The sequence below is a fragment of the Crocuta crocuta genome, unplaced genomic scaffold (genome assembly GCF_008692635.1).
Source record: "Crocuta crocuta isolate KB4526 unplaced genomic scaffold, BGI_CrCroc_1.0 scaffold687, whole genome shotgun sequence".
Taxonomy (NCBI): Eukaryota; Metazoa; Chordata; class Mammalia; order Carnivora; family Hyaenidae; genus Crocuta; species Crocuta crocuta.
The window spans coordinates 4,163,974-4,187,469 of NW_027530182.1; the positions used below are offsets into that span (position 1 = coordinate 4,163,974).

The 23,496-nt window shown below is 42.7% G+C and overlaps 1 protein-coding gene across 1 annotated transcript in view; it reads left to right on the top strand.

The window, feature by feature from the left end:
• Window positions 1-23,496, top strand: part of ADAMTSL1 (ADAMTS like 1) — a gene marked incomplete at its 5' end in the record, with an annotated part of 912,424 nt that overhangs the window by 780,554 nt on the left and 108,374 nt on the right. Inside the window, 2 exons of the mRNA XM_077765085.1 lie at window positions 370-1,495; window positions 21,429-21,556. Of these exons, the coding sequence (XP_077621211.1) occupies window positions 370-1,495; window positions 21,429-21,556 (1,254 nt within the window). The remainder of the gene's footprint in view (window positions 1-369; window positions 1,496-21,428; window positions 21,557-23,496) is intronic.

The window sequence follows — 23,496 nt, forward strand, 5'->3', positions numbered from 1 at the left end:
TTCTAATGAGAGGAACTGCCTTTTCCCTGGGATCCCCCTACATCTAGAACTTACTAGCAAGTCCCAGCAGGGTGATAACGGGTTGCCCCACCGCCCCTCATTAGTTCAGAGTTTTGACTGGGCGGCAGCTTGATGGTCCACAGCTGGTGGCCACTTCCTCCCGGGCAACCCTAAGGCGGTAAATGAAGGCGCTGGCCAAGATAAACTCTGAAGCCGCCTTCTCTCCCTCTTCCCTTTTTTGTCCCTCGTCTGTCTTTCCCTTCGCCCTCTCCTGTCCCCACTCTTGTCCCTGTGTTCGCTCTCGTTTTCCTCTGCCACTCCCTCTATTTCTCCCTCTGCCTGGCGTCCCGTGCATTCCCTCTGTTCCAGGGCCGGGCCGGCCCTCCACCAAGCACAGCCCCCACATTGCGGCCGCCAGGAAGATCTACATCCAGACCCGCCGGCAGAGGAAGCTGCACTTCGTCGTGGGGGGGTTCGCCTACCTGCTGCCCAAGACCGCCGTGGTGCTGCGCTGCCCCACGCGGCGCTTCCGCAAGCCCCTGATCACCTGGGAGAAGGACGGCCAGCACCTCGTCAGCTCGGCACACGTGACCGTGGCCCCTTTCGGCTACCTGAAGATCCACCGCCTCAAGCCCTCAGACGCGGGCGTTTACGCTTGCTCCGCGGGGCCCGCCCGGGAGCAGTTCGTCATTAAGCTCATTGGCGGCAACCGGAAGCTGGTGGCGCGGCCTCTGAGCCTCAGGAGCGAGGAGGAGGCCCTCGCGCTGAGGAAGGCCAGCCCAAAGGAGGCCCTGCAGACCCACAAACACCAGAATGGAATCTTCTCCAACGGCAGCAAGGCTGAGAAGCGGGGCCCCGCCGCTGACCCGGGCAGCCGCTACGATGACCTTGTCTCCCGGCTGCTGGAGCAGGGGGGCTGGCCCGGGGAGCTCCTCGCCTCGTGGGAGGTGCAGGACTCCACGGAAAGGAACACGTCTTCCGAGGAGGACCAGAACGCCGAGCAGGCCCTCTGGCACCTGCCCTTCACCATGGTGACCGAGCAGAGGCGCCTGGACGACATCCTCAGGAACCTCTCGCAGCAACCTGAGGAGCTTCGAGACGTCTACAGCAAGCACCTGGTGGCCCAGCTGGCCCAGGAGATCTTCCGCAGCCACCTGGAGCACCAGGACGCTCTGCTCAAGCCGTCTGAGCGGAGGCTACCCCCGGTGGCCATCTCCCCTCACAAGCAAGTGTCTGGCTTCAGCAGCTCCCTCCGGACCACTTCCGCTGGGGAGGCCGCGGGCGGCTCTCGCCGGCCCCACCGCAAGCCCACCATCTTGCGGAAGATCTCAGCGGCCCAGCAGCTCTCCGCCTCCGAGGTGGTCACCCACCTCGGGCAGACTGTGGCCCTGGCCAGCGGGACGCTGAGTGTGCTTCTGCACTGTGAGGCCATTGGCAACCCGAGGCCTACCATCAGCTGGGCCAGGAACGGAGAAGAGGTCCAGTTCAGCGACAGGTGAGCCTTGCAGCTACCTGGGCTGGGAAGGGAGGGGGCAGGGGACCACGTCTCGCCCGAGGTGCTTTATCGGCTCTTCCTTCAAGGTGGGTCCAAGAGTGGGGCTCTGAGCACTGGGCCTCAGGGATGGCATCCTGGGTTTCAAGTCCTCTTTTAGCACCAATAGGGCTGTGGGAACAAAAACAAGGTATTTGGTTTTTCTAAACTGTATTCTGTCCTCTTTATAAGGTAATAGCAACATTGCCTACCCACCCCAAGCCCCATAGGGCCCCAAAGATTAATGAGATACTCTCCAGATAGCTTTGAACTTCTGGCAGAAAGATATCATTCCAGGCCACAGCATTATTACATTACCGATCTGTGAGACGGACAATTGAAAAGCTTATACGCCAGGATACTATCTCCATGTGTGCGGTCCCCTAGGGTTGGGGAGAGGGAACAGCCAGCACCTGCTGCCCCCTGTGGGCGAGACCATCCTCTCTGGGCCCGACAAGGCTGTTTTTTCCAGAAAGCTTTTATTCCCAGTCAGACCTGTGATTAATTATCCTAATATCTCATTGTGTCTCTGTTTTGATGTGTCATTAGTAGGATGACAACATCCATGTATTACTTACTGGTTTCCTTGGGCCTCAGCCATTCATGTAAAGTCAATAGTGGTGGTAGAAGTTAATAATAATACTTTAGACACCATGGGCCAAGAACTGTCCCAAAATTCCTGCATGTGTTCTCTCTTAATCTTTACAGTGGCCCTGACAACAATGATAGCTGGCATTGAGACACCTGCCAAGCAAATGTGGTGTCTGTGTGCTTTAGCTCACCCATTCTACCTCTAAGAAGTGGTTATTGTTTTTATCCACACTTTACAGAAGAGGACACAAATTCCAGGAACTTTTTAAAGATCATAGTTATTGGGTGGCAAAACCAAGACACGTGATGCAAATAAGCTCAGTCAATGGAAGTCAATCGAAGAATCCTGGACTCTGGGTCAGAGAGGATTCTTGGGACTCCTCTAGTCCAGAGACCTTGTTGTATATTTTATCTTCTCTGAATCCATGTAGAATGCTCTTCTCATTAAATATACTTCTAAATACTGTCATTTGGCAATCCTCTTCCCTAGTTTGCTAGCTTTGGGTAAGGAAAGAATGAAGCCAGGACTTATCATGCCAAGCAGTTTGCCAGGGTTCTTTAAATGTGACTGACCTTGTTATTCTAGCCATCAATCTACAAGATTGACAGTATCCCCTAGTGTCACATAGAAAATCAAGGTTTACCAGCTCACCCAAGAAGATCATGGTTTTGGTAAGATCATGCCGGTCCAAGGATTCAAGATCAAGTTTATTTGAGTCCAAAGAGTACACCATGCTGTCTACTCTTCTGAGACTTGGTGAAAAAACGTGACTTTGTCTAGCCTGCCCACATCTTTTGCGCCTTTGAAAGGTCAATAATATTGCCTTTCAGCTTGAGAGTACTTACAGACCAAACAGCTTTAATAACAACACTAAGTACTTTTTCCGTGTTCTCTTCCTATATGCCAGACACTGTGCTCAGTGCTTTAAAGGCATTATCCTGTTTAATCTTCAAAAACGAAAAAAAACCCTAGGGGGTAGATACTATTGTTGTTACCATATCAACAGTAGGAAAGCTGAGGCACAGATGTGGGACCCTCACAGAAGCACTGGAGAGAGAGTTTGAATGCAGGCAGCATGCTTTGAGAACCTCTCCTCTTGTTTGCTTCTTACTTTCCCAGCTCATACTTTCTTTGATTGGGCTTGATTGCTACGATTCCTCCTGTGATTTCTTTCAAGAACTCTTTTACAACAAATTTTGGAGTCAGGCTAAAGTTGGAGTAAATCCCTTTGAGGTCACTGGGTCAGTGAGAGGGAGACCCAGTGTCAACCCCCAGGGATGGTGGGTACAGGCGAAGAGTGGAGCCCTGGTGCTCAGTGGGGGGCCCGGGGCTGGGGGGGCGCATGCTGGAACTCCTCCTTTTTAATGCACCTGTAACACACCACTGTGACAAAATCCTGCCATCTTCTCCACCAGCCAGTCAGCTTCTCAAGTTTAGTTACCATTTTATTCATATTTCTTTTGCTCTTGCCCAGAATTGTATTACTGGAATTGAAGAGAGTAGCAATTGGCTGTGCATAAGGCAAGATGGGAATCTACATTCTAACTATAAATGTAGTCCCCTGTGCCAGCAACTTTTTCATAGCCAACATCTTAGTTAACAACCACCATAGGGTGCAACATATGAGCTGTTACCCTTATTTCAGAGATGAGAAAACTGAGACCCAGAGTAGTTTAGGAGCTTGGCAATGTTAGCTAGATAGTAAAAGGCAGAATCAAGAAGGCAGATTGGAACCCACTTCTTCCCAACTCAAGCCCATGGTGTTTTGAGTGAATAAGTTCATGCTTCCACTCATCTGTACTTAGCTCAAGATGCTAAGTTGCCTCAAGACCCTTGCTAGTTTTTACCAGCAGTTTTCAGGGTCTCTTCTTCCTAAAAGCTGTAGACAGATATGCTGTTGGGAAGAGGGAAAGGGGTCATCAGGACTTTGCTGTGCCTGAAACTCCAGGGAGAACATTGAGTCCATGGCTTATTCAGAGGTCAAGACAATTTCCTTGAGTGCTAGAGATAGTTTCTATGAAGACCAAGGATCACAGCCCAGCTGGGTCACCTGGTGACTAAAGGAGGGCTCCAGAAGGAGTCAGATGAGGACTGAGGGCTTCAAGCTGATCTTTTCAAGGCGCTTCACTTTGTATGGCCTTACTCCCTTCACTTCAGAGGTGGGGAGGGTTAGGGCATCTGGGTGGCTTAGTCCATGAAGTATCCAACACTTGGTTTCAGCTCAGGTCATGATCTTGCAGTTCCTGAGCTCAAGCCCTGCACTGGGCTCTGGGCTAGTAGTGCAGAGCCTGCTTGGGATTTTCTCTCTCATCTCTCTCTGCCCTTCTCCTGCTCATGTCTCTGTCTCTGTCTCTCTCTCAAAAATAAATAAACTTAAAAAAAAAAAAAAAGAGGAAGGAGGAGAGGCTGTATTAGATCATCTCTGAGGTCCCTTCTACCTCCTGCACTCATCCCTTCTACCTCCTGCACTCATTTACAAAAGGCAACAGAAAATAAAAACCCATATGCTAGTGGGCAGCTGGAAGAGCCTTGAGCACAGTAACTTGAACCTTTGGTGCTGCTCTTTCTGAGCTCCACAAAATGGGGGTTCACTGATTGCATGAGCTTGGGATGTGTTCACTTAAAGCTAAACAGACGTATTTACTGCTGGATTTTACCTCTATTTTTTTTTAATATAGTGCTTGATATTTTTTCTTGTTTTTATTATAAAAGGAATAAAGGGACTATAAATCTATAAAGTACAAATGCAAGTCTCCCTCATCCTCTCACTTCTGTTCCCCAGAGTCTGTCTCTCTTAATAATCTGGTATACATCCTTTTGGAATTTTTATATATTTTATTGTATTATATATAAAACACATACATACACATATGATTTGGTTTTTTAATGGGATATTACTCATGTTTAGAAATCTGACGTGGTTTCTACTCAACATGTCTAGGAGACATTCCATTATAGTATGTAGAGATTCGTATCACCTTCTTTAATGGCTGATTACTGTTCCCAAGTGCATTTAACTATCCCCCAATTGAAAATTATTTTGGTTTTTCCATTTTTTTAACTACTTTAAGCATTCCAGCATGTGCTGTGAATTTCCATCTGAACAATAGAGTGTGCATTATCTTCCACATAGTTCTTTGATCGATGAAGAAATTTTTGCCCTAGCCATCTCCAGGATACCAAGAGCTCTTGAAATACTACTTAGGAAACATTACTGTCACCTTTTAATTTTCACCTCCTTGGGGGTGCACTTGGGTGGCTCAGTTGGTTAAGTGCCCAACTTCGGCTCAGGTCATGATCTCACATTATGTGGATTAGAGCCCCACATTAGGCTATGCTGAGAGCTCAGAGCCTGAAGCCTGCTTCAGATTCTATGTCTCCCTTTCTGTCTCTGTTCCTCCTCTGCCCATGCGTGCTCTCTCTCTCCTCTCTCTCTCTCTCTCTCTGTCTCTCAAATATTAAAAAGGTTTAATTTTCACCTCCTTGGGTATTGAGTCTGACCCGAATGTCTTTAAGATGGAGAGGGTTCAGTGGAATTTTGCTAGGAAAAGACACATGGCAGCCAGGTGCTAAGATACTAAAGGTGCTAGATGAAGACAGCAGAAAGCCAGTCCTGGCTCTTCCAGCCACCAGGACGTTGGTAGGAGTGTGGGTGAGGAGTAGCATTAAGAGGGAAAGCACATAAGGAGTACAGACAAACAATTTTACAGTTGGGGCCACTTTCAAGACTCTTCTAGATCTAGCCTTGACAGAGCCTTCTGGTCCAAGTTTCCTTGCACACAGCAAGGAAATAAGAGATTTTGGATTCTGATCTCTGATGTCATAATTTCTCCATTTAACGTAGCTGGCCAGTAAGAACTATGGCTGAAGCTTCATTTTCTGTACAGTTTTCCAAGTCCTGTTTGAGAAAAGAAAGTGAATATATCTGCACAGAGCACACAGGAGGCACAGAGCCGCCATTGGGACTGCTTTGCTATGGGCTGTTGGTGACCTTTCTGTGTTGGGTTTCATTGCTTGTCATCATTCCTGTGTCCGGTAGCAGTTCAGAAATGCTCATTTATTTTCCAACAGAGACGTGCTGAAATGCCCGATGTTATAGCTCAGTTAGTCTGTTTTTACTTAGTACCAAATCCATCTTTCAGAAAGATTCTGCAAGATTCAGCTGGCTATTGGTCTGTGAGACTTTGCAGTGTATTAAAGTATGTTCTCAGCAGCCTGAGCCAGCAAGATAGGTCAGGAGAGGAGGAAAGTAACTGAAGAGAAGTCTACCACATCTTTGTCTTTTAAATAGACTAGAGTGTTATCTGCAAGAAACTCCTTATATGAAAGAATCACTAACAACTCAGGTACTACTATATCTCATTGTATATATATTTTCCTAGTTGAAGTGAATTCTCATGATTCTTCAAAGCACATGCCAACTTCTCAACCGATAGTTGATGGGATGTCTCTAAATGTATTAGGACAGACTGGTTCATCATAATCCTTGCTTCTCCTTTACTTCACAGATATTTCCATGCATACTTGGAGCCAGACCCTATGTTAGATACTGGGGAGAGAAAAAGAAGGCTCCTTCCCTGTCAAACTGAAAGTCTTATTTGGAAGCCAGAGAAGTAAATGCAGTGCTTAAGTGCTAAAGATGGTGTGGATATTTATTCATTCCATAAGAATTTATTAATCTACCTATTATGTGCTACACACACACACCTAGCCACTGGGAGTCTTGTGAATGAAAAAGAAGTCTGCATCCCCTTGCAATTTACATGCATTTAGATTTCTACTCAAATTTCTTCATCAGAAATACCTTCCCTGGTCACAGTCCTAAAGACACTCCTCATCACTCTTTATACCTTTAACTTTGCTACTTTATTCACAGAATTTTATCACCATCTGATAGATATTTATTTGCTGATTGCCTGCCCATAAGGGTGGAGACTGTCTTTACTGTTGCATCCCCAGTGTTGGAAGTAGTACCTCACACCAAACAGGTACTGATTAAATTATGAATGAATGAATGAATGAATGAGGCAGATTAAATAGTGAATGAATGAATGAGGCAAGACAATAAACTCAGTAAAGTGCACAAGGAAAGGATCAGATGGTGATACGTTTTGGACAGAAAATTGAAATGGGTGATAGGGAGTGATTTGGTGACCATGTTAGATGGGTATTGTGAGGTTATCTGTAAGCCAAGATGTGAATGGTGACCAGTGTCTCGCAATATGACCTCAGGATGAAGAACACCCCTAGACAAGGGGAAATCAAGGAAAACCTGCTAAGTAAAAAAGAGTTCAGTGTGTTGAAGGAATCCAAAAAGATATTCATTTGGCTGCACTGTGGTAGGCAGAAGGTAGAGGTGGTGTGGGATGAGGCCATAAGGCTGACCAGAGACCAAGAGAGGGAATCTAGCTTTTAGTCTGAGTACCACAGGGAGATTTTGGAGGATATTAGGCAGGAAAGTAAAATGATCTAATTTCCATTTGTATGGACTCACACTGGCTCCTTTGTGGCAAGTGAATTGTAGAGGAACATGAGTGGAAGTGGGGGGTCTAGTAAGGTGTTCTTCCCAATCATCCCTTCAAATGCCATTAGACACAGTGGTAGGCACCAGACAGTGAGACTATAAATAAAAGCCACTGTTCTCCAGAAGCTAAGAAACATCGAAGGGCTGGTGTAGAATCAAATATCTTGGGCCCTGAGTCTGTTCTAAACTCCAGGGCAGAACCCTTCTCTTAAAACTTTTAAACTTTTCTAAAAATTTTTAATGTTTATTTATTTTTGAGAGAGAGGAAGACACAGAATCTGAAGCAGGCTCCAGGCTCTGAACTGTCAGCACAGAGCCTGATGCGGGGCTCAAACTCACAAACTGTGAGATCATGACATGACTAAAGTCAGCAGCTTAACCAAGTAAGCCACCTAGGTGCCCTCATAAACTTGTAAACATTTAAAAGCTATGAATAGAGGAGGAGTTCCCAATTTCAATGTGCACAGTAATCACTAGGAAGTTGTTAGAAATGCAGATTCCCACATCCTACCCTACCCTAGAAACACTTTCTACAGTAAAACCCCAGAATTTAGACTTCACAAGCACCACAGGTGACTCTGAGGCTGGAGGTTCAAGGACCATCTTTAAGCATGTTAAAAGAGAAAAGCGGAGGAAGGTGTACCTCCTAATAGCACTTNTGACCCTCCCCTGCTCACTCTGTCTCTCTCTCTGTCTCCTAGAAATAAACATTAAAAAAAAAAAAATCTGGTGGCAAGAGACAGAACTCCACGCTGAGGTGACACTTAGGAATTCTAGGCACCCTCCTTTTCCCCTGCCTTCCCTTACAGACTCCTACCAATCCACACACTTGCACATCAGTTAGATGAGTTCACACCGGGCCTTGGATTTCAGGCAAACTGCAAAGTGCCTGTGTGTGAAGGGAGCAGACATGTGGAAGTTAACAGGGTCCAAATCTACCAGTTTTCAGGAAATGTTCTGGACTGGCTAGAGGTTGAAATAACCAAGTGTGGTTACCTGGTTCAGCCTGAGAATAAAGAACTGGACTTTCCAGCACAACCATGGGGAGTAAGGTAGAAACTTCTTTTCACAGGGCTGTGATGCCACTTGACTTAGAAAACAAGAGAACTCTGCCCTATTCTCTCTTTGCTTTCATTGCTGAATTCTTAGCTCTGTGGACCTGTAATTGACTGGTTTCACCATATTTCTGCCCTACGGGGTCCACCAAGAAAGAAGTAACATAGCCTGACATCATGGGTCTCATGCACTAATGGTACCTGAGTAGTTTGTAAACATTAACATGATAGCCCTAGAGTAGCCAGCCTATACCCTGGAAATATTTTGCATATAGGTGGGTATCTTAGGTGCCCCTGCCAGGGTTGTTAATTATGATTTTTTAAGCCCCACCTAATATTCTCCCTCAGTTTATTATTGAGTTGGCTTCTCTCTATTTTTTTAGTTCAAAGAGCTAAATATATGGCATCATCTTTATTTTTTTCTCCAAATTTTTACTTAAATTCCAGTTAGTTAACATGTGGTATATTATTAGTTTCAGGTGTAGAATCCGGTGATCCATCACTTACATACAATACCTAGTGCATACAATACCTATTACCTAGTGTAATATATATACCACATCTTTTTTATCCATTCATCAGTCTGTGGACATTTGGGCTTTCAATAATTCGGATCATATTGATAATGCTGCTATAAACACTGGAGTGCATGTATTCCTCCAAATCAATATTTTTATATTCTTTGGGTAAATACCTTGTAGTGCAATTGCTGGATCATAGGGTGATTCTCTTTCCAACCTTTTGAGGAACCTCCATACTATTTTCCAGAGTAGCTGCACCAGTTCAAGAAGAACAAAGTGGTCTCTGAAAACATTTCTTATCTGAACTCTGAGTAGCATTCCATAGAAGACTAAGCAGTTCTTCCTAAAACTACATCTGGCTTCATTAGAAACTGCACACACTTGGTTTGCTTCCTACTTCTCTGGTTATTCCTTCTCAGTCTTTGTGCATTTCTCTTCCCCCACATGCCTCCCATCTTCCCCTGGATGCCTTCCCTGCCCGAGTCTCCCTTCTGACTCTTATGCACAGCTACCTACTGGACATCCTTACCAAATGCTCCACAAAGAGGTCAACTTTGTATATCTAAAACTAAACTCCTGAATCCCTATCTCAGGAAAGCGTATTCCCACTTCTCTGTCCAGCTTACCAAGTCAAAATATTTTTATTTCCAGAATGTTCTCATTCCTCAGTGGCTCTTATCTTCATTCCCCGACTTTTCTCTGTTTTCACTGCCTCTACTTTGCTTTACCCTTGCCCACTCTAGATGATTTTAACAACCCCCTAATTCTGTATTTGCCCTCTCTAGACCAGGGGCTGACAAATTATAGCCAGTGGCTTTTATGCTTTTTAAAGGATTGTTAAAAATGGCTTTTAAAAGATTGTTCGAAGACCTGTTGAAATTAAGCCCAGAGCTTTGGGTCAACTTGCTCAAGGTCTCACACTTGGTAAGTGGTAGAGCTGATATTTGAACCCAGGTTATTTGAAGGGTTATTAAAAGAAGAGTTTTACATTCCTAAAGGGTTATTAAAACAAACTAGAAATAGACTATACATTTATTTATTTATTTATTTATTTATTTTACAAATAGTTTATTGTCAAGTTGGTTTCCATATAACAACAGATACTATAGGTGGCCCTCAAAGGCTAAAATATTTACTGTTTGTCTTGTTACAGAAAAAATTGATCAACTCCTGCTCTAGATCATTTGATATGCTACTGCCAGAGTATCTTTTTTTTTAATTTCTTTTTTTATTTGTGTATTTTATTTATTTATTTTTCTTTTTTTAACAAATAGTTTATTGTCAAATTAGTTTCTACATAACACTCAGNAACCTGTCCATGCGGCTCTCGTGCTTAAAAGTCTTTTAATTGCTTGCCATCTTGAGAATAAGTTCCAAGTGCCTTAGTATGAATTACAACAGCTTTTATCATCTGACATTTGTCTCTCTCACCTGCTTCATCTCTTACCATAGCCACCCTGGCTCACCACTCTGAGCTATGCCTTTCACCAGTACACAAGTACTTGCTGTTTATGACTTTGCCAAGACCTCAGATGCTCATCCCACCCTTCCTTACCAGCAGCCTGTCCCTAAGGCTCAGTTGAGCTGGCATAGTAGAGCTAGAATTTGAACCCAAAATGACCCCCTACATGACCCACATAGTGCCCTACAGATTGTACTCTAGCTCAGGTCACCCTATCACTGTGTGTTAGAATTCCCTATTTGTTTTTCTACATTACCTTCTGGATTATGTTACTACTACTTCAAGGGCAGATATTTAAGAGTGTATGTTAATTTCTCCACAATTCCAAGAGTGCATTATACACTCAACAAATGATAAAATGATGGATGAATTAAAAAATGATAAACACTAGTGATTAGCAGGGAGGTTTCCTAATTGCTGGAGACTGTAGACTATATGGGTTTGTATAACCTGAACTTCCAGTCTTTAATATGCAATGATGGCAGAGTTCCAGAGTGGTACCCACTTCCAACTAAACATTTCTGCCCTGCCCACGTGTTCTCTATTAGCGAAGTGTCAGGATATCCTAAGTTTCTGTGGCACACACTGTACAATTTGAAAAAGATTGCTGTGGAATAAGTAAATACAGAGAATAAGGGCACCTAGGTGGCTCAGTCAGTTGGGTGTCCAACTCTTGATTTTGGTTCAGGTCATGATCTTACAGTTCATGGGACCAAGCCACACGTGGGGCTCTGCACTGATAGCATAGACCCTTCTTGGGATTCTCTCTCTCCCTCTCTCTCTGCCTTTCCTCTGCTTGTGTGCACACTTTCTCTCTCTCAAAATAAATAAACTTTTTAAAAAGTGTTAAAAAATAAGTACAGAGAATAAATACCTTGCGGCATCCTATCTCCCATGACATTTAGGCCAATGAAGAAATCATCACCATCATCATTGTTAATGTTTATTAACCATTTGCTTTGAGCTCGGTGCTATCCTGAGTGTTTTCCAGGTCTTCCTTTATTCTTACAATAATCCTTTCAGGTTACTCTCCCAATTTTACGAACATTGAAATTAAAGTACAGAGATGTTAGATTAACTTGACCAAAGTCTCACACTTTATAAGTAGGTGAGCTGGAATTTGAACTCAAGGACATCTAGCTCCAGGGACTATTTCTTTGTATTGATTTTAACCTTAGTTGAATACATGGACTTGGCCATTGTTTTAAGAAGAAGCCACTGGGTCAGCTAGATCTAGCATAAGTTAACATTCTGTCTTCTAGCCAGCTGGCTTGCAGTCCACATGCCTTTTGTTTTTATTTTGGCACATCTGTTTGAGGGAAAGCCTTTCTTCTATTTTCTGTTATTCCACCTTTACACACCCTTTCCCAGCTATAAATATTCACAGTACCGGGCACATAATAGGTACTCAGTAAGCACTGTAATCATGACATATGTATTTGCAACCCTAACTGTGAATGTTTACAGTGTTTATGGCCTGTGCATGTGTGTCTAGAGACCTAGACCACAAGCAAGATGAAACTAAACTGTTCCTTGCTTTTCAGTTGCTCTGTGTAAACACTGAACACTTAGTAGGCCCTCCTACACTTCAACACATTGAGCTGAAATTCAGGCAGAAGCTAACCCCAGTTTGCATTTGAATGGGGTATAACACTAGTCAAAGAATCTCACAGGTAACTCTTCCCCACATCTAATACCAGGAATCTCATGTAATATGGACAGATGTACATTCAGTATTCCTACATCTGAACCTAAATCCAGAAACAACATTTGTAAGGACACTGCTGATTTCCTTATAGAAAAGAAGAGCCAGATTCTCTAAAATAGGCGCTGGAAGTACGATTACCAAATTGGGAGGAAAGCTGGCTGAAGATTGATCCTTTCCTTTAAGAAAATCTAAACACTTCTGATAACCCACACTGGCAGAGAAGTCTCGGTTTGCCATTCAACACTCTGGTCCAAGAGTGAGCTACAGTCAATATAATATACATAGTTCAGTTAATATAAGACTTAAAGCATTTAAATAAGACCTAAAAGTTATGGGATTTTTCTTAGGAATGAGGATGAACATTAAGAATAATATGAAACTATACTTTGAAGAAAACACTGATTCCTTCTTAGGGTGAGAAGGGGCTCACATGTGATAATCTATCTACATGAAATCATAGGGAATGTCAAGGAGTTTCTGCCTTTTGACCCCTAAGCCTGTCCCTGATTTCCTTCTATTCAGGGTCTGCCTGATTCATGCTTGTCATTTCTGACCTACCCACCCACCTTGGTCAGGAAGAGCAGCCTGATGGTACATCGGTTAACACAGAGAGCAGCCCACAGTGGTAGAAAGATTCTTCCAACCTAAGAATCAGAGCAATTTAGGCTGGAATTCCAGTTCTGCCACTTAGTATCCATGTGAGTCCTCTTTAACTCCTCTGTACCTTGGCTTTCTCACTGGTTATATTAAATCAATTATACTGACCCTACAGAAGAGCAAGAATATGAAGAACAGATAATATCTGTAAAATGCCTGACAGACAATGGATGCCTATATGTCAGTATCTATAGTCCTATATATAGATATATATAATCATATAGATACATACATACATAGAGTGTCATTCTATCATACCATCTTCCAGGACATCACAAAATAAGGAGCTTTATTCTCATTTTGAGGAACCTAGGAACAACCTAGGTAGTTGTTCAAAGAGATGAAATAGAAAGGTTTCAGGGAAAACATAGTGTGATAGAGAATTAGCCTAAATCTAGACAATAGGAGAGAATACTTATATTCTTCTGACATTTTTTTTTGCTTTTGTTTCTGGTCTGGTAGAAAAGAGAAATGTGTATGCTCTCTATGCTTATACTTCCCAGACAGTTTTAGACAACTTTCCAAAGTGGTGTTGAATAGGAGATGAATTAAGGAGTACTTGGAAGCCTTTGGCCTGGGCAACACAGAGTATTTACAGATGGAAACTTCTCAGAATGGAAGAGAGAATCAAATGGGAAATGCCTCCAGGGTCAATTTCAGAACCACAGTTGTGCATAACGCTATATGTAAAAGTCATAAGCACATGAAATGCAGTTTCCAAGTTTGCAGAGATTATAAAAACTGGAAGCAGGGCAGATAGAGAAGAAACCAGTTTTAGTTTGGTTTGGCTTGTTTCCTTCGTAAAACTAAAGGAAGTGGGGGTAACAAATGTTTTGCCCAGTTGAAAACTATAAGAATAGCAAGTCAGAGGAATGGGGGCCATCTCAGTAAATACATAGTTCTNTGAAGGTCAATGCAAACATCACAAGAGCATCAGAGGACACAAGATAGTGACAACCAGGTAGCACAAGTGAAGCTTAGAGTCCAGCCTTGTCTATTCCCAGAAAGGTTAGGAGGCCTCCAAAGATCCTCCTGGCATCTATTCTTCTTAGAAAAATGGTCCTAGAAAAAGGCAGAGTTCTGATAAAATGGTTAGCATTGTTATAAATGAGGAAGGCACTGAAACAGACCTGAAGCAAAACTTCTTCGATGTTCTAGGTCAGAGCCAGCAAACTCTTCTTGCAAAGGGCCAGATAATAAGCATTTTAGGCTTTGCAAGCCATCCTATGTTTGCCCCAACCCTTCATTTCATCCAGTGTAGCATAAGAGCAGTAACAGAAAGCACTTAAACGAGCATGGTGGTGTTCCAATAAAACTCTATTGACAAAAGCAGGTGGCAGCTGTGACCAGAGTTTGATCTCTCTCCCAGGCAAATAGGAAATCAAGTCAGAGTCATTTCATGCCTAGGCTGACGGTTTGAAATGAATTACCCAGCTAGCAAATAAAACTACAAGTATTAACAAATTCAAGATTTCAGGAGTTTCTGAAGAGAAAGCAGTTGAAGAGTTTGGCAGAAAGTATTAGGACAGGGTTAAGAATGTGTGGTCAGGTGGCCTTTCCCATTCCAGGAATATTTTCTATACATCCACCTGGAGCAGCCCTGAAGCTTCCAGCATCAAATAACTTTTCGTTGGCAATTACATTAAAAACAGCCAAGGTTATAAAACGTTGCCCCAGCCAAACGGTGATATGACACTCCTGGTGAACCTCAACTCTGTTCCCCAAAATATCTGTACAAAACAAAACTCTCCCTTGCAAGTCTCTAGGCTGCTGTAATTTTTGGTTTCAGAAGAAAAAAAAAATCTCGCTCACAGAGGAGGTCTCCTCACAGCATTCTTTTTTTTCCTCCAGCTTCAAGCTATTTAAAATCTAGAATATTCTTGTGAGTGATTATCCATTTCCCTGAGTAACTACAAACTTTGGCATAAATTACCCCCTACCAAAAATGAGGCCAAACCACATGCCTTCTAGTTATTTAACATCCAGAATATTCTTGTTATTGTCCATTTCCCTGAGTAACTACGAACCTTGGCAAAAATTACCCCCGACCAAAAATGAAGCCAAACCACATGGCTTACTATTAGGCCCCAGTGGATGCCTGGATATGGTCAGGTTTTTTTAAGGTCAGAGTTCACTCCCCATTCCCGAGTCCGCCACACACTAGCTGAGCAAGTTGCTTCACTTCTCTGAGCTTCTGCTTTCTCTCTCAAAAGGGATAAAAATATCAATCTCCTAATATGACAGAATAAAATTATAGAAAGCTTATACACTTGTCTAATAAGTAACAGCCCCCACTATCCCTTTGTGCTAGATTTGATTATCCTAATCTAAAAAATTTCTAAGCAGAGGAAAAAAAAATAAAACACCTGCATCTCAGAGTAAGAAAGAGTCCTCGGAATCTCCTCCTAGGAGTTTGGAGCTGATGTTCTTTACACAGCTGGCTTTCACTTCATGTATTTCCTTGTAGGCTCACATTTTTCTAAATCTCATACTTTTAGTCATTATTTATACGCTTTTTTTTGCAATTGCAGGATTCTGGCTTTTTTTAAAAAGTGTTCTAAGATTTCAGCATTTGGTTAATAGTGTTAAGGCAATTATGAAAATAAGTAGTTGTACTTACTCAGAAATTTGGGAGTCAAGAATAGAACTGAGATGGTTGCCAACCTGCCATGCCATGTGACCTCTCAGTCTCTGCTCCTCCTTCCCACCCCTAGTGCCACCACCAGGGTTAAGGATTGTGGCTCACTCTGCTCACTCACACACAAAAACCCTTGTCTGCCCCCCATCCGTGTGCCCGGTTGGTGTTTTATTCCTTGAAAGCTCTCCATTTCTCAGGCATTTACCCTTGTCAGAATGGTTCCTCACAACATCCAAAATACATAGGCTCAGACATGAAGAGCAGATAATGGTGACGGTCATGACAATAACAGCAACAACCTGTATTTCCTGGGGTTTTAACACATCAGGCACTCACTCATCTGCATTCTTTTTGTTTGCTTTTGGTTTATTTAATATAATGTATTGTCAAATTGGCTTACGTACAACACCCAGTGCTCATCCCAAGGAGTCATTTGCATTCTTTAAATACCTTGAGCTCAGGTAGAATGGTCACAACAATCCTAGACAGGTGCTATAATTCTCCTCATTCTGTAGATAAGGAAACTGTGACATTCAGAAGTTAAGAAATAACTTGCCTGAGGTTATAAAGTGACTAAGGATAAAGCTGGGGTTTGAACCCCGGCAGCTCCAGAGTCTGCTGTCTTAACCACTATGCTATATTGTCAGCATGATCACTTTTAGCTCCATTATTCTGAAGTATCTATCCAGTGCACTGGCACTGTGCTGCATATTGAAGAGGGAACTATGAAAAAGGTTAAAGACTGTCAGCCCTTGAAGTATTACCACCTAACTAAAAAGATGAGACCTTGGAGAGTAGAAAAGGTTTTGTAGTATAGCTCAAAACAACTCTGGATGATCAGGAAAGGGAGAAATTCTTGTAGACAGTGGTAACACAAGAGGTAGAACTTGACTCATTCTTAATTGAAAGGGAGAATTTGGAAGGATAGATGCAAGGAGAAAGAGCATGAATTCAGCCCCAAGCTAATGACAAGGAGAGCCAAAAGAGGCCATCTTGACTAGAGCAACAAGTTTCTGCTGGGATGTGGGACAGGCTAGGTTTGCAAAAAGAGGAAGATACTGTTCTAAAGAGAATGTACCCATGATTTCCAGCATTCAGTCCTGTGTTGAGACCTAAAATGGGTCTGAGAATGTTTGTTTATCAGAGTTACGTGGGTGGCTTGGTCTGACTCTAGGTATCAGGGTCATGGGTTTAGGCCTTGCATTGGGCTCTATCCTGGACATGAAGCCTACATTAAAAAAAAAAAAAAAAAGTGCTTGCTTGTCAGGGTGGGAGGCCTGAGATGGTACAGCATCATGGCCTGTATAGTCCGTGGCTATTTCTGTGCCCAGACTTTTAAAATTTCCTCTCAAAAAGGAGGAGTTCCAAGATGGTAACACAGGTTACCACCACCTGCATCATTTTAAAAAATACTAATTCGTTAGATGCATTTGATGTTGAAGCTGATTTATTTTACTTACAAAACCATAAGAATGGGTCTATATACTCCTTTATTTGATCCTCCTAAGAACTGTCTGAGGTCAGTATTATCCTCTATTTGTAGAAAGAACTTGTAAGCTCAGATTTGAAAAGCTTACCTAAGACCTCCACATGACTCTGTCTCTCTCAACTGAAATCAGAAGGCTTCTTCTCCACAGCAGCTAAACGTGGTCAGCCATGGTGTTCACTTTGAGAGATGGGCTTGCACAAGACTGTGATGTTCACAGTTGAGCCAAGGATTCATAAGGCATCATGATGCCACCCCACTCACAGAATTGCTAGAGGCTTTCTTTTAGATCCCCAGAGCTGCCTCCTTTTCAAACAAGAGTACTTTCTCACTGACCATTACACATGCAGAGGAGACAACTTCACTTCAAGGAGCTTGTCCTTGATAGGACTGGCCCATGGACACTTTGTCCATAGCCTACTCACAGGGTTGATCGGGGCCATACTTCTATAACTATAGCAATTATTTTTATTCTCCCAGCTGCTCCTTCATTGCTAGAATGCTTTAGAAGACATGCTGTCATAAAAAAAGCTTACAAGGCCACCAGAAAAGCAAAAGTCCTTAATTTTCTGGCTAACAGCATAACCAAAGAAATAAAGCCGTTAAGTTTTAGCTCAGTAAACCAAAAAGGAAGTGGGGTATGGGTATGGGAGAAAGGCAGCTAGTATTAATATACCTAATGTGACCACAGGACCATTTTCTATGTAGGCCTTAATTATGCCCCATTCCATGTCCCCTCATTCTCTGATTCCTTAAATTCCAAAACAACCCCAGAGAAATCTTTCTGGTTTTGCTTGGAAAGCAGCACCATGTTTCTGTGCCTGTGCATTCTAAAACAGGCCTGTCAAATCTGAAAACTAAATACAAGCTGACAGAAATCAGCTACTAACAAATTAAGTTAAATTAATAGAGTAGACGCCTGAAATACAAAGAAAACGTTTTTTCCCCAGGAATCTCTCTCCTAGATGCCAGGCTAGATAGTCTAAAGTGAACCTCAGTCTCTATATCAAGCCCTTTCCTTTGCCCTGTCATGTTTCCTAGAGAGCCCTGCATGGGAACCCTCTCCGTAACTACTGCTCCCCCTGGAGGCAGCCTCCAAACCCTCAACTACCAATGTGAAGGACATATCAAAGACATGATACATGGAAAAAAAGAATGTTAGACTAAGACTCTACTTCAAATTCTGACTCTGTTACCAAATAACTCTGTAGCCCCCCTTCAGCTAAAGAGTTCAGTTTTATGAGTGTAAGTAATTTGAAAGTATATCCAATAAGTGACAATTTCAGATTTTGTCCCATGTAGGTTTTGTCTTAAGATAATATTTAAGACTGTTTGTATGAAGGCAAATACTTTATCATCTTTATCTCTGTATACACATTTTATGGAATAAAAGAACATGCAAATGGTGAATCTCAAGGTCTAGGTTCATTCCTTTCCATTCCCACAATTGCCATTCTAGTTCAGACCCTTATGGCATTTAGCCTGGTGTGAAAGCTCTCCTCCTCCTCTTTATCACCTCTGTGGGAATCTTTTTGAAGCCTCGGGCATGCTCAGAAAGCATTGTGGCTCACTCAGTAGCACCTGTGCAAAAGCTAACCCTCATCTTAAAAGGTAAGTGGTTCAGATCCACTGTGGTTTACACCTCCTGCATGAGATCAGGCAGATACAGTAGTTCTGTGGGGGAAAAATGATCTGAATATGAAAATCTAATNTTTTCTTACAGTCTTTACCACTCCCGTCCTTCCTTGCATTTAATTCTTCATTCAGAGTGTCCAATATTACTAATAAAAGCATCATTGGAAATACTAAAAGATAGTCTGGAAATTCCTTATATACCTCATTTTTTACAGTGTCCTCTGCTGTGTAAGTAAACCTACTTCAACTGGGTTTGAGATGTTGATAAGCTGAAATGTAGGAAGGTAAAGGGATCTGCCAGTGGTGACTACATAAGCAATACCAGGACCAAAATAAAGTTCAAAAGACATGTCTTGTAGCCTCCTTCTCCGAATGTTCAATTCAAGAAACCTTTCTGTAGGGAAGAGACAGAGGGTGCTGGTTTGAGGCAGCTATCCCAATGGATTTGGGAATTTAGCAAATTCTAATCCCTACTTTTTGAGTATAGTAAAACTGAGTAATGATGGACTAAACTCAACTATCATGAAATTTGATTAAGCCTGCTTTTATTATTGCTGTTTGGAAAGCATTATGGAGGCCTACATGTTCTTGGGACATCATAATGACTTAAATAATAAAGTCAATCTTTAATTTTCTTTAAAACAGCCTGAATACCTGAAGAGATTTAACAATGATAATATGTAGTGTCCATTAAGATTCTTTTTAGTGACATTATTACATATTATATGGTTTACCAGAGATAAGAAATTTGGATAGTCCTCTTTCTCTTATTAGCTTCTCTAAAAGAAACTACCATGTAGTTGTTTGACTTCAAAAAAAAAAAACACTTCACATTTGATGGATGTGTGAATGAATAAGTTTTACAATAGTTTACTGTGGCCTCTCTCCCATCCCTCATGAAGCTTCAGCTCAAGTTCAATGCCACACAAGCTTGACTGTCCTCAGCAGTAGGGGGTGATGGTCTGGAATGGTCTGAATCAAACACAGACCATCCAGAAACTTCTCTTTAGCTGCGGTTTTCTATTTTCTTCCCCATTATTACCAGAACTGCATAACTAGATTGAAGATTGATACATGTAAACCTTGCTTTTCATCCTTCCTCCACCTCCCCTGACAGGAGGTAAGAATAAGCAGTGCAGTAGGCCCAAGGCCAAAGACACACTTGAGGAGGCCTGATTCATTGCCAGACTGGTCGCCCACCTCAAAATAACTATGAGCTGATGAGAGGCACTGCAAAAATGCTAGTCTCATAGAGTCTGGAGAGGCCCCAACAGGAGAAACAGTGAAGAAAGAAAAGAATTGTATAGTGGGGAGAACGTGTAGCTGGGGCAGGAGGTCTGACTCCTCATGTTAATTTCACCAACAAGTCTTCTGAGTTCTTCTGACATTTTCATGTGCTTTTCCCCCTTTCCTGAAAAATGGCCTCTGTTTCCAACTTACCTCCTGCAGATGGATGTTAACGTGATATTAGGTAAACAGATCTTTGGGCCTTTTGAAACTAGGGAGGTGGAAATTTTCACAAAGATGGAAATTACTGGCTCTAGGGGGCCAGAAGCCACCTCTAAGGCATTTCTGTGTGTTGAATGATTTACCAACCTAAGGCCATGGCAGGTCCAGGCACTGAATCTCTGAGCTTCCTACCCTGTTCTCCTTCCTACCTGTCCAGATTCCCACCTCCACCAACAGATTCTAGTTATCATCAGCCTCACCAGGTCACCGAGACATCAGCTTCAAGTCATCATCTGTCCCTAACTGCCATGATATAGCAGGTGGTTCTTAGACATGACATAATCCAGAAAAGAAAAAATAGTAGACTGAGACTGGTTTTGAAGCTCATGCTAGACACTCACAATGTAATTCTTGTTATTCTTTTCAGGGAAAGCAGTGTGTCTGAACTACATAGGGATTTTTCTGGGATTCTCTACCTTGCCCTAATGGGCAGGTTTTGCCTCCATTCTACTGTGCACCTTTCCTACAGATGGTCTTTTATTAAGTATTATAGGAAATAATTAGATCTGAGTATTATACCCCATTATGTTCACAGACTAATAAAGGTAATAGATGTATGTATGACTACCTAGAACTGAGAGGCAGTTAGGCATACAATTTCCTTAAACATATGCATCAAGATTCTCTCATCAATATTTTTGACTCTTGGCTTCCTCTCACCTCCCTCTGAGTCTTTACTCCAGATGCTTTTCTCCATATTTAGGAGCTCTGCCTACTTTCCACCATCCAATAAAGCTCCAGTCCTCCTTTATGATTTTTCCTTTTCTTTAATAAGCCTTTTGCAAATCCCATCTGCACCATTCATTCCAGCATGCCCTCTGATCCCTGTCATGGGTGTTCTATGTATTCAGTGCACATCTGCTGTCTACTCCCACTGGTATTTTTAGACCAAGTAATCAACAAGCTGCTTAAGTAATCAAAAAAAGCTCATTTGGGGTTGCTATCGGAATCACACCAATCATAGTGGCAAGAGAGCCTGAGTTCCTGAGTGTCACTCTGGCTGGTTTGTCTCTGTCTTAAAATGCTGTTCCCTCCCGCCTTGCCAGTATTGAATTCCAAAAGGGAGGCACCTGACATGACCAGGTCTATGTTTCTTTTCTGTTGCTCCAGAATTCTTCTGCAGCCCGATGATTCCTTACAGATCCTGGCACCAGTGGAAGCTGATGTGGGTTTCTACACTTGTAATGCCACAAATGCCTTGGGATATGACTCCGTCTCCATTGCCGTCACATTAGCAGGTAACATGAAAATCCCGCGTCCTTTGATTCACTACTGCACCGTTATTGAGTAGATACATACAGTGTGCCAAGCCAGCCCAGGAGCACATCCATAAATGAGATTTATACCCTGCCTTCAGAAAGGTCATAACCTATAGTTATAATTAAATGGTGATGAAGTATAATATGAGGTAAAATGCAATAAGTGCTATAAATGATAACCTAAGGGTGTGCAAAGACATTTCATTCCATCTGGGAGATTTCAGAGTCAGAATGAGTGGATTTTGATAAGTCAAGGCGGGTGAAATATTCCAGGAAGAAAGGATGACATGAGCAAAGGAGTTGTGTCCCACTAAATAACATGTTAGAGAATATGAATTATGACCTGAGATCATTGAATGCTCCTTGAGGATCCTGTCATTGCTCCTTGTTTCACCTGTTGCAGAGAAGACTGTAAGACTCCTGGGTAGTTGGAATTCTGTGGTCATGGTTTAAAGCAGAAGCGTTCTTCTCTCTGATTCTGTTTTATATCAACCTCTTGCTCTAATGCACCTGCCAACGCTTTCCCTGTATCCATAGAGGTTAAGCAAAACATTCTACACATGTGACATAAGAACATTGCAATGCAGAATATGATGCCTCCCAAGGCTGTAGTCTTGTCATTGTGTGCTTTATAAAACCTCATTTACACAGGACACAAATCCGTGCCTTTGAAACTGAAGAAGACCTTAGATATCAACTGCACCAGTGCCTTCATTTCTTAGAGGCCAGGTAACCACTAAGGTCATGCAGCCACTCAGCTAGTTGTAGAGATAAGAAGGGAGGCCTCTTAACTCCCAGCTCATTGTTCCCTCCCCACCTATCCTACTGAGATAGGATCTTTTTTCTCTGAGATCTGGGCCAAGCAGTCTTTTTGGTGGTGTGTTGCCTGTGTTTGTTTTATTCTTTTCAGCTGCTGCTCCCGTCAAATGATTCCATAGATGCTAGAAAAGCGACCATCACCCCACACTGACCTCATCAGTCCATGCTGGGATTATGTTGTCACACTCTTCTCCAGTCACACATGCTACTCCCTTGCATATCTATTTTGCAACAGTATTTCTGTCCCCATGACCTAAGGCTGATCTGGAAAGGGACCTTTAGCAAGAGGCTTTCCAGGGAAGATGAAAGGCAGCAATGAATAAGGCAAGCTGAGGGGCCCAGGGGTAGATTAAAGACTGATATTAATGCCTAGTTTTTGTGTGTGTGAATAGAACACTCGCTTTTCTCCTAATGTATTCCAGTTTACAATCTTTATTCCCCTCTTTATACAGAGGCCAGATGCACCGCACCAATCTCTTAAAATCTCTCCTGCCTTCCACACTCCAACCTGCCTTAGCAGGGGCGCTGCCAACATCCTTCCAATTGTTGGCAAAGAGTGGCTCTTACGGACTTAACTCTCTTGTTTATATTTATCCTGATACGGTTCAGCTGTGTCACAGACTAAATACCCTTTGTTCACCTGAATTTAATACGGTGAATGGAAACCTGTCTGGAATTAAGTAAGGCAATTGTAACATCAGACTTGTCTTCAGCTCTTTGAAGAAGAGCTATTGGAGGCTGCCAAAGCATTCAAGGCCAGAACAGAGAGAGCGGCAAAAGAGGCACTAGGGAATGGAAGGAAAGGGTTTGACCGAAGAATTAGATCACAAACACCACCCCTGGGACTGTGCCCTTGTACTTCGGTGCAGGGGTTCATTCAGGTCTGCTGACGAATCCAACAGTCGGGTGAAAAATTAAGGCTCCAAATGTGCCTGCATTGCCTTAAGATTGTATTTGTGTCTTTACCTGGGATTATCTGCTACACCGCACTAGTGACAACACCTAGTATTAAGTGGCACACCAGCTACTGTTCCAGGCACACCCTCTGACAAGTAGTGTGCAACACTGAGCAGTAAATAAGGCCTGAGTTTTGTGCTCCA